Source organism: Phycomyces blakesleeanus (genome assembly GCF_001638985.1).
Source record: "Phycomyces blakesleeanus NRRL 1555(-) unplaced genomic scaffold PHYBLscaffold_17, whole genome shotgun sequence".
Lineage (NCBI taxonomy): Eukaryota > Fungi > Mucoromycota > Mucoromycetes > Mucorales > Phycomycetaceae > Phycomyces > Phycomyces blakesleeanus.
Window position 1 is genome coordinate 164,928 of NW_017265150.1, and position 10,708 is coordinate 175,635.

Genomic DNA, 10,708 nt, shown 5'->3' on the forward strand with positions numbered 1-10,708 from the left:
GTTGCATCCTAGAGCTTTTATAGTTCCTAATTTTTTATTTTCCTTCTTCTGTCTGGGTTTGGTTTGACACACAATTCGGCTGGGATTCAACATCTACAAAAAAGGGGGTTGATGTGTTACGAGACATCATCCCCAATGCCTAATGTTACACGTTTTGATTATGTTCCTGGAAGGTGATATCCCCACCGAGCCAAGAAGAACTTGGCTTCACATTGCTATGATACTGGTAGCTCATATGTGTATTTCTTTTGATGTTGTTTTGCTTCAACTATTGTGGTTTATCCAAGATTATTATTATTATTAGCATCTATCTTTTGCTGAGTAAAACTGATGAAGCATGCAGAAGCCATACGCTGCAATCAAGATAAGGTGCACGAATGGGCCACAGTGTTCCTATAACGGATAAGAGGTCCAAATACCGTAGCATATCCGCGGTGAAGAGCTTGTTATAAGAAGGACCCTGTTGATACGTAAGTTGACAGGGCTTACTTGCGCATAAGATAGACGATCTGTTGTATGCTCTTTACTACCATTTGTGTTCTCTAGTCTTTTCTTTTGGCTTATTGAATTCTTTTGGCTCGCATCTTGGTCTCATTATTATTATTGTCTGTTTAGGTTTGAAATTGTGCGTCAATGGCTACGATTGGTTCCAGCTATTACTCACAGCTCAAACCGCAGATCCAATAAATATCGCACACAAAAGATACGACGACTGCTTGTTCCATACTTAAGATCCCCGGACAATTGAACGGTTTTCCTAGTATTCCATGACCCCGCATTCCCATATATGGAAATCAGTAGTGGGTGTATAGTACTCTCGGTAGTTGGTCTGATTTCAGTGGCTAATCGTTTTTTAATTTTTTCATATTTGTTTCAATTCAATCTCATCTATCTTATATGTTCTATCTCTTTGTCCTCATCTTCCAGCGTATTCATATTTTAAGCGAAGAAAAATATTTGCCAATACACACGCAATTCATTTATAGAAACTGGTATCTAGCGGGATCTTATTAAAAGACAAATTTTGTCTTTCAAAATTATGAGAATGCCACTGTGGCCCTACAATACAATTCTTGTACATCACAATTTGTATTTATTTCTCTATTTAACAAAAGGGCATAACCTTATACCTTATTATTAAAAATCAAAACTATTCTGTGAACCCTTCCCACTTTGAATATCAAAGTCAAATATCTAATTAATAATCTTTGACAATTTTTCGACAGCATCTCTTGACCTTGCTCTTCTTATTCTTATTCTTCCTTTTCTATATTATTATTATTATTATTATTATTTTGCGGGGCAAGTTACACAGCATGCTTGGCTTGACTTTTTTCTTCTTCTAATGACTTCATTATCCTTTAGAAAGCTACAGCTAAACCCGTTATCCGGCAAATCGATTATGCAAAAGCATACGCGGAGTTCTCCCAGACATAAAAACTTAAATAAATAATGGTAGTAAATGTATTATTATTAACAATAGCGGACTAATATGTTGATTGGATTACTGTACAGCATAGCAAGCTTATTCGAGATAGTAAAGAAGTTCATAAAAAAAATTAAGAGAAAAAGGAAAAAGGAAAAAAGAGATTCAATTTCCGAATGGAATTTAGATGTCGGCAAAGGTAGACTCGAGAATAATGGCAGTGACTCTGTAAGGATCCATGTTACTGGCAGGGCGTCTGTCCTCAAAGTAGCCCTTGCCCTCCTTGCCAACATGGCGGGGAATACGGATTGATGCACCACGGTTGGCAACGCCATAGCTGAACTGGTCAATACGACCGGTTTCGTGGCGACCTGTGAGGCGCTGATCGTTGTCTTCACCATAGACGGCAATGTGAGCTGCGTGGCGCTTGCCAATCTTCTGGATCGACTTTTCGATAGCAGCCAAACCTCCCTCATTACGCATTTCCTCGGTAGAGAAGTTGGTATGGCAACCAGCACCGTTCCAGTCACCCTTGATAGGCTTGGGGTGGATAGAGACCACGATACCAAAGTCTTCCGAAACGCGTTCGAGAAGGTAACGGGCGGCCCACAAGTGGTCACCCATGGAAATACCCTCACAAGGACCAACCTGGAACTCAAACTGACCAGGGGCAACTTCTGCATTCACACCCGAGATGTTGACACCAGCGTACAGACAAGCGCGGTAGTGAGCTTCAATGATATCACGACCAAAGATCTTGCCAGCACCGACACCGCAATAGTATTTACCCTAGACAACAAGTAGATAGATATAAGAAAATAATGTCCGCTCAAGTTCAACTCCAAATCCTTATAGCGTATTGTATAGTGTAGTCTAGTGTAGTGTATTAATTTATTTTATTTTTACCTGAGGTTCAGGGAAACCATGCTTGGGCCAGCCATATGGCTTGTTGGTCTCTGGGTCAAAAAGCATGTATTCCTGCTCAATACCGAACCAAGGCTTGGAATCAGCGTACAAAGTCATGATCTTCTCACATTCGAAACGGTAGTTAGACTTGTGGGGAGTGCCATCTAAATAGAATAACTGTTTAGGAAATAAAAATAAAATGGATAGTGTAGTCTGTATTGTTCCTTACCAGGGTTGAAGGTCTCGCAAATAACAAACTTGTTGTCGCCACCACGGAAAGGGTCTGAGAAAAGAGCAACGGGCTGGATGAGGACATCGGAATCGTGACCCTCGGCCTGGCCAGTTGAAGAGCCATCATAGTTCCACTCGGAAAGATCAGAGACGGATGTTGGGACCTTGTCGACGGTCTTGGTCTTGCTTCTGAGCTGGCTAAAGCCATCAATCCAGACGTATTCAACCTGGACTTGACCCTTTTGTTCGAGGGCAAGGTATTTCGAAAGAATAGCAGAGTTAGAAACGACAGCCATATTGGATAAAGAAGAGGTGTGATGAATGGTAAATCAAATAAAGTTAGTTGTTTATATACCTCTGCCAAACAATAGGGCGTGTACTGATATAAACCCCAAGACCTAATGTTTATCAGCTATCATATCATGAGTAGGAAAAAAAAGTTGGCATCCTTTCTTGTACTTATCATTGCCCAACCATAAGCTTATCTATCTTACCTTTTATAGTGCTCTCATTATAGCTCTTTCATTTTGACTTCTATACTTTCATTATAGTTTTCTCTTTTTTTCATTTTTGTTTTTATTATTAATTGACATATAGTTGTCCTGTTTTCTACATATCATATAGACGGATATACTATTGTCCTCTGTAATAGAAACCCAGATTTAATGCTTCTCCTTCTCTTTTCTTCTCTCTTTCTCTTGGAGTAGTTTTTTTTATATAGTTGTCATGGTAATGATCTTAAAAAAGAATCGATAAGCTTTTTGCGGGAATCGTTGATAAGATGTCTCTGTTTGGCTTATCTTGGTAGCACGTGTCTAGTCTATCTTTGAGATGGCATCTCAATCTCCACCAATAACATTATTCTTATTTTATTTAATAATTATTTTTGACCAGATCAAAGCCATGAATACAAGTGGATTCTTCGATCAGTAGCTCATAGTTAAGAGTGGCCAATGACGTATTTACGGGACGTGCGAAGGGGCATCAGTGCATCACGCTCTTCTTCAGTGTCTTCAGTAGATACGGGCAATTGATTGGATGGGCTATACAAGAGGGCATTGACCAGACTGATCGGGAGGTCGTGGAGCTCGGGCATCCAATCAGAGGGTCTGTTGTCCAAAGGCAGAGGCGCTTCCATCATGTTCGCATGGTCGTCTATTGTGTATTTTATTTATATATATATATATTAACATTATTATTACTACAATTAAGCTTTTCTTTTTCTCTTTTAATTTTTTGCTTTCATTTATTTTAGGTGTGTCTTTACCAGTAATACAGGCATATGAATCAAGAGGAGCAGTGTTCATAAGATTGTAGCTAATAAAAGACACAAAGATGAACCAGACAAAAGTCATGATCCAGATAGGAATCGCCAGAGCCCAATACCTTCCCAACAAAAAATGCGACATCAGTTCATCTCTATATGTTGCTTGTGCAGTTGTAGACTTACTGATTAGGGTAGTACGTGATACCAAGCTTATGAAAGATCCTATCAGGCACATATGCCCAGATCAAATAAAGCCCTTTTTTCTTTAAATGGTCAGTTCAGAAACTCTCTTTCCTTACCAAACACAACAAACGACGCCAAATACATAACAAATCCATAGTATTCGTATATTGGCGTCTTGTTTGTAATTGAAATAGGAGGCGCGCGTTCCACAGGAGTTGGTACAGGAATCACTCTACAAAGTCAACTTAAATTTGATAACGATCAACGAGAAGAATGCATATGAATTTGACTTACTCTGAATAAGAACGCGGTCTGTGGGCTTTACGAAATGTATTTTCATGTTCTTGATGACCATTCAGATCCCCTGTCTGAGTGGTAATCCTTCTTGATCGGCTCAGTAAGGGCGTATGTTTGGTGGTGAGAAAACTGCTAAACGAGTTTCTCCTGCCCCTTGTCCTAATAAAATCTGTTATCATTTCAAATCCTAATCTATATTCAACTATTCCCCATTCTTTCTTGTCTTTCCTTTTAATCTTTATCTTTATCTTTATACATTATTGGTATATTTCTTTTAATATATATTTTCCCGATATTAATGTAATATTTATACATTTGTTTATATTCCCCCCCTTCCCACACTTTTCTTTTTACTCACGCTCGTATATGAAAGGGTTCAACACTTGGTTGTTGACTTGTTCCACGTCGCATGCCAACTGTATCTTCAGTGGCCCTAGGACAAGAAGAGTCATGAAGTCCAGTGAGAGATTGTACTGACATTGAGGCTGTTAACCATGTATGATGATTAGATTGAGGATCAGATCCTTCATCATCACGATCATTCAATGAAGTAGGTGAATCCATCATTGAATCATAAACCAAGAAAGAAGAAGGATCATCGTGACGTCTATGAGCATTTTTTAATAAATAAACATACAGACAATATATATATATATAAACAAGTGCACCGAAATGTTTGAGGCTGAAGTTTGTTGTATATGCAGTTTGAGATTATAATTGCTTAGTTATTCTTTTTTACAGACTTCTTTGACAAGTATTAATTTTTTTCTTTAAAAATAATGATAAAAAAGAATATGTGTATGTATAATTTTATGCTAATGATAATAATGATAATAATGATAATAATAACCACAAAGACAAAGACCAAAGGAAATAATAAAAGTAATAAAAAAAGGTCCTTCACAATTCTACCCACAATTTAATTGTTTGGCATGACCAATTAAACGTTTGACACCTACAAGCCATGACCCACAAGCATCATAACAAGTGGCCACTAATTCTACCTGGATCCTTTCTGCCTCTTCATATTCTCCTTTTTCAAGGGCCTTCACAAGAGATAACATACAGCCAACAACAGTCTCTGACACTTGCTGATTGTTCAATTGATCAAACAGTATCTTGAGTCTACGCTCAGTATCATCTAATGTTCTTTTATGATTAATCTAGAACAACAACAACAACAACAACGAATGTTATTTCTTCCAATAAAACAAGAGATAAGAATACCACGACTTACGGGAGAACATCGCCTAGCTTCTCGAAGTTCTTTTACTAGTACCGTGTATATAATTCGTTGTTCAGGTATAATGTGGCTCTTGTCATCTTTTGCTATTATGCGCAGGTTACTGAAAAATGCTCAAGCCAAATGAAATACAACAATGTAATAATTTACTTACGAAATCGCTTCTTTTCTAATAGAGGTAACTCGTGAGGAGAGAGAGGATCTTGTAATGCGTCAAAGGCTGGCTTATTTGGAGAAACTCTGGCTTTGAGAGAAGGGTCTGTGGACTGGGTGTTTTCCGGGGGCTTATTTTGTAGATCCGGTTTACATAGAATTTCTTGGTATTCAAAGGCCAGGGGAGGTATTCTAAGGTTTTCAGCCTCAATAGAAGAAGATGCTCGGTAGATTCGATCGTACAACACCAGCATTTGAGGCGTATTGTGAAAAATATTTGGGATAATTGAATAGTAATAAAGTGCGATATCAAGTCTTCCATGGGTAGCCATCAAGTGAGCATAATCACAATATACTTGGTAAAGACGCTCAAACACATGAGGTGGGTCCTTCTTACTAGCCTCAAATCCGGTAATCTTTTGGAACACAGACAGACGCTCGACTAGATCCTGAAGCTGGACAGCAGTGGTGCGTACGGGGTCGTAGTACTGTAACCAGATCTCACAAACCTTTGTCATGTTCCCTGCTGCCATATAGCAGATAAGAGCTTGCGATCTAAAACTTTTCAAGAGTCGATCTCCAAATGCATTGAGTAACACTTGTAACTCAGAAGGACTAGCAAACGTACAAATGGCGGCAATAATATGAGGCCAATCCTCTACCGGTGACTGATGGGTCATAGAATGTAGATCATTGCGTAAGATATGTTTGACCAGGCACAAATAGGAAGGTGGACAGACCCTCTGCTCAAAGTAAATAGTTTGTGTGCGTTTCAGAAGATCTTTGTCGCCACAGGTGGCCATCAATAATGCCTCCGCCATACGATTGGATTCTATGCAAAGATCAACGGCTGATCCAAAATCACCCACAGAAACGCATCTTGATATCTTGATATCCATATCTCTATCTCTATCGCTATCTTTACGTCGTATCATATCAGGGCTCATCTCATCGACTGATTTGTTGTACTCCATTGGAACTCTCTTATCTTCCACGAGACCTATAATTGTCTGTCTTGGGTCCTTTGATACTAATGCGCCCAGCATTTTCCATTCCTGAGATTTATATTCTAGTTGAATTTTCTTATCAATTAGTCGATCAATACTTCCATCAAGATCCTGACTGAGACACCTAAACAGTTTCTCGGCCCTTTGGGTAACCTCTGGCAAGGGCTGGATATCCATAATATGTACTTGAGGTACAGGGGTATTGATGTTTGATTTTGACAAACGTGATCGGAATATGACAAGCTTTCCGTTGTATCCAAACGAAGCACCCACAGATCGATAAATTGGGCGCGAATCAGTCCGAGGATGAGGAGATATAGGGAGCTCTTGTTTTACAGGAACGTTTGGGAGGTTGCTTTGGATAGAGCAAAATTTGATCTATTCAGGTAGTAAAAAATAATAATATCATAAATCACGAGAGAGTTAATCTAATAGTTTAGATACCTGAATATCAAAATTATATATATATATTACCTTTCCGTCAAGAGAACATGATGCAAATGAATCAGGTCTTTGAGGGCACCATAAAGCATATTGATTGTGGCTACCTAGTTCTTCTACAAGCGTCCCTAGTGAAGGGTCCCATTGGAGTGTCCTTCCAGCCTTGTCTGTCGATAATAATTGGCCAGGGCTGTTATAAGACCATGATAGACTGATGATTGTCTGCTCATGGCCCACCAATGTCTTGGAAGGTCGACGATTCTGTCTAAGATCCCAAATATGAATAACAGAAGAAAAATCTTCTGAGGCTGCTACCAGCTGTGTGGCCTATACATAAAAAAAAGATAATGTTAAGACAACTCTTTATATAAAATAACTTGTACCCCATTCCAATCCATTTAATTTGGAGCTTACTACTTGGGGATTCCATTGGACAGCTTGAGTACTAGTAGTAAACTGGGCTGTTAACGACATTATTTCTCTCCTGCTACGAAGATCCCACACAGAAGTAAAGCCATTATTGGAGCATGTAGACAAAATATGTGGCACCTGGCTGTTCCATGAGACACCTGTGACAACATCCATCCTTACTGATGGAACACCTGGTACATACGGCTTGACCAAATGGTTCATATCCCACACAAACACCTTTATGTTTACCACTAATTAATGAGAATCTTCAAATGGTATATATCGACATTTTTTTAAAAAAAAACATTACTTCTCCTTTGGCACCTGTAGAGGCCAGCATATGGGGCTCCAGTCGGCTCAGGGCCAGACTCTCAATTTCGGCAGTGTGACCTGAAAGTGTGGATACAACTGTGTTTCTATGTAATCCAGACGGTTAATTCAATAAAATTCAACCAAACCATACTTCTTTTTCTTTTTCTTTTTCTTCTTATTTCACATGCCCTTTTTCAATAATCTTGGCAGGGTCCCAGAGTTCAATGTCCCCATTGCTCATTCCGCAAGTTATTAATCCTAATGGCCGTTCTAGAGTAACATTATCCCAATCCAATGCATTACATCTATTGAATAACAACAATAAATAAGAATGTTTACACAATTATTTTACATACACACATAAATGCACGTAAAAGAAAATTAATAGCGTACCTTTTTGTTGTATTTACTTTTGCGATGATACTAGAACTAAAGCCAGTATCTTTAGATAAGGATGACCATTCAGGCTTTAGTAATTCTAATCGGGATCCATCACTTGTTGGATGGAGAATGGCAAGAAATGAGTTTGTTCCTGGACTCCAGGTGAATGGTGACTTGTACATAATTCTAAAGTTGTTTGCTTTGCCTGAGAAACCTTTTGATCTATTGTTTCCAAATCTATTTCTTATTCTATCTTTACTCAAAGGACCAAGAAGTCAACTGCCCTCCAAAGGAATTGATGTACGAGTGTAACTCAATCCTTTGGCTCAATGGGAGCACATGATAGTATAAACCATGGGACTGAACAAAACACAACCTCTTTAGGGTAAAAATGGGTTATTTTTGTAAAGAAGATATACGAAAATGAAATCTTGTTTTTGATGTAAAATGTAAATGAGTAATAATATGTAGGGAGTATGTGTAAATGTGACTAAGTGAATGGCTTGAGTGGGAATATATATATGTGTGTGTGTGTGTGTGGGTGTGTGGGTGTGTGGGTGTGTATTTTCTTGAGTTTTCTTTCTGGGTTATTTTGCCCTTTCAAGTAATTCAGAATGTCTTGAGTGAATTTTTGTAAGACCACTTGGAGATGATCCTCCTAGTGCACCACCTGCACCACCAACGCCGCCGGCTCCACTAATGTGGCTTGAGTTATCAAAGGACTCGTTTGATGAGAGTGTTGTACTTTTTTCGAGGGAATAGCCTGCTGTGTCAGGGGTGTGGGAAGTAGGGCGAGGATGAGGATGAGGATGAGAGTGTGTGTGAGGACTGGACTTGGTCTCACTTTCTTCCTTCTTTGCACGTCGAACAGCCACACTCAGAGCATCAAGCCAAGATTCGAGGTCAACTACGGTGCTGGCACATAAAACATAGCTGCGCTTTGGAATGATAATCTTGAAGCAGTACTGTTTGCTTTTACTGATTGGCTCAATTTCAAGTGAGTCAATAATGTGAGTCAAAGGAATAATACGATGGGGAGAATATTCCTAGATACCAAAGTTAGTATCGATGATGAATTTAACATTTTGTAAGAAAATCTTTATATATATATACCTTTTCGTCTTCATAATATGCCAAGGTGTCTGTACGAAGAACAAACCAACGCTTTCTCCAGCTCTTGTTGCGACCAAGTTTCATGAGATAGCCTTCAATAAGCACCTTGTTACGGGTCTCTTCAAGTTGTGCATTCATAATATCTTCATTGTAGCCATACTCTTCGTCATCTTCTGAGCTTGCCAATCCTTCGACAATCTGCATCTGAGCCTGTTGGTCTGAGCCGGGCGAGAGAGGGTAGGTGTGAGATGTGGAGTAGGCACCATGAGCAGATGTGGAGACTCTTGGAATATCGACTGGAGGGACATGGGAACGAGTAGTCTGCGGGGTTTCTGAAATGTGTTCGTTTGTAGTTGTAGATGAACGACGTTGGTGTAGCATGTTGGCGGCATGATTTGACTGGTAGGAGCTAATGACATCTTTGGCGTAGTCCTGATCCCGGTCTTTAAGACTTGCATCATCGTCCGTGTCATAGAGCTTCAATTCTTGCTTTGCTCGTTCAATCTGCTCAAACCAAACGTCCATATCGTGCTGGTCCTTGGCTTGAACATAATACATACGCCTGGGTGTGATGATTGCAAATACATATTTGTACTTGTTCTTTGAGGTCACTTGTACGACACTGTGAATCTCATGTAGATCAATAATCCGCAGGAGTTTGTATTCCTTTAAACAATGCCTGGCTCAGCGTTTTTCTTCTTCTTTAAAAAAAATGTATAATCTCCAAGTTTTTTTCTTACCTTGTCATCTTTGTACATGGCTAGTTTTGTGGTCCTGAGAACAAACCAACGTTTTTTCCATGTCTATAGATAATATGAATATCTTTGTATTGTTGTCATCTGATAATTTGACTTACTCTTCTTTTTTCGCCCTTTTTGCGAAGATATCCAGATAATACGACCTTTTCGTTTTTCAAAAGTTCAACTGCATCGTCGGAAACGGGTAATGCTGGTGGGTCGTCTTCTTCTCCATCAGAAAGGAAACGGTTTGGGTTATCGTGATGGTCTTCGTCTTCATCGTCACTAAGAACAATTCGGGCAGTTCGATTAGCATATTCCGATGGCCCAGATCTGGGATTGGACTAATGAGGTTTGATTGATTGATTGATTCATTAAATTATTAGTTGCCTTTTTTTTGTAAGAAAATAAAATAAAAAGTGAATGTGAATCAAACGATAAAGAATATAAAATAAAAAGAAGTATGATATAAAGGCTTACAGAAGATTTTAGTATCGAAATAGGTTCTGTTTTAGGTGGAGTGGCCATGTTTGGGTGAGAAAGAGAGTAAGAAGAGAGAAAAGAGAATGAGGGTTTTACTTGTGAGATTCACCCCATATT

At 39.0% G+C, this 10,708-nt stretch overlaps 4 protein-coding genes across 4 annotated transcripts; all 4 read right to left on the reverse strand.

The window, feature by feature from the left end:
- Positions 1–145: 145 nt before the first annotated feature.
- PHYBLDRAFT_64158 (hypothetical protein) lies at positions 146–785 on the reverse strand (the record flags this gene model as incomplete). The annotated part of the gene is made up of 4 exons (XM_018441246.1): positions 146–268; positions 353–460; positions 490–584; positions 665–785. 4 exons carry the CDS (start codon positions 783–785, stop codon positions 146–148), a joined length of 447 nt encoding a protein of 148 aa, XP_018288802.1.
- A 659-nt stretch (positions 786–1,444) lies between these two features.
- On the reverse strand, positions 1,445–2,859 carry PHYBLDRAFT_134993 (hypothetical protein; the record flags this gene model as incomplete). The annotated part of the gene is made up of 3 exons (XM_018429691.1): positions 1,445–2,215; positions 2,333–2,496; positions 2,562–2,859. The coding sequence occupies 3 exons, from the start codon at positions 2,857–2,859 to the stop codon at positions 1,610–1,612; spliced, it is 1,068 nt and encodes a 355-aa protein (XP_018288803.1). The 3' UTR covers positions 1,445–1,609.
- Positions 2,860–3,503: 644 nt separating this feature from the next.
- Positions 3,504–8,440, reverse strand: PHYBLDRAFT_64156 (hypothetical protein; the record flags this gene model as incomplete). Its single annotated transcript, XM_018441245.1, has 11 exons — positions 3,504–3,718; positions 3,831–4,012; positions 4,308–4,469; positions 4,669–4,917; positions 5,223–5,473; positions 5,548–5,666; positions 5,708–7,091; positions 7,188–7,481; positions 7,569–7,802; positions 7,876–7,981; positions 8,286–8,440. The coding sequence occupies 11 exons, from the start codon at positions 8,438–8,440 to the stop codon at positions 3,504–3,506; spliced, it is 3,351 nt and encodes a 1,116-aa protein (XP_018288804.1).
- Positions 8,441–8,667: 227 nt separating this feature from the next.
- On the reverse strand, positions 8,668–10,640 carry PHYBLDRAFT_187831 (hypothetical protein). Its single transcript, XM_018439428.1, has 5 exons — positions 10,589–10,640; positions 10,228–10,452; positions 10,112–10,174; positions 9,372–10,037; positions 8,668–9,304 (listed from the first exon to the last, which is right to left on the reverse strand). The coding sequence occupies exons 1-5, from the start codon at positions 10,634–10,636 to the stop codon at positions 8,846–8,848; spliced, it is 1,461 nt and encodes a 486-aa protein (XP_018288805.1). The 5' UTR covers positions 10,637–10,640; the 3' UTR covers positions 8,668–8,845.
- Between the last annotated feature and the right edge of the window lie 68 nt (positions 10,641–10,708).

Excerpts from the sequence above, each read along its gene's own strand:
- PHYBLDRAFT_187831 (XM_018439428.1), bottom strand. The coding sequence starts at position 10,636 with ATGGCCACTCCACCTAAAACAGAACCTATTTCGATACTAAAATCTTCT. Across the intron at positions 10,175-10,227 it reads AAAAGGGCGAAAAAAGAAGA|ACATGGAAAAAACGTTGGTT; the intron begins GTAAGTCAAATT and ends TATTATCTATAG. Across the intron at positions 10,038-10,111 it reads CCATGTACAAAGATGACAAG|GAATACAAACTCCTGCGGAT; the intron begins GTAAGAAAAAAA and ends CATTGTTTAAAG.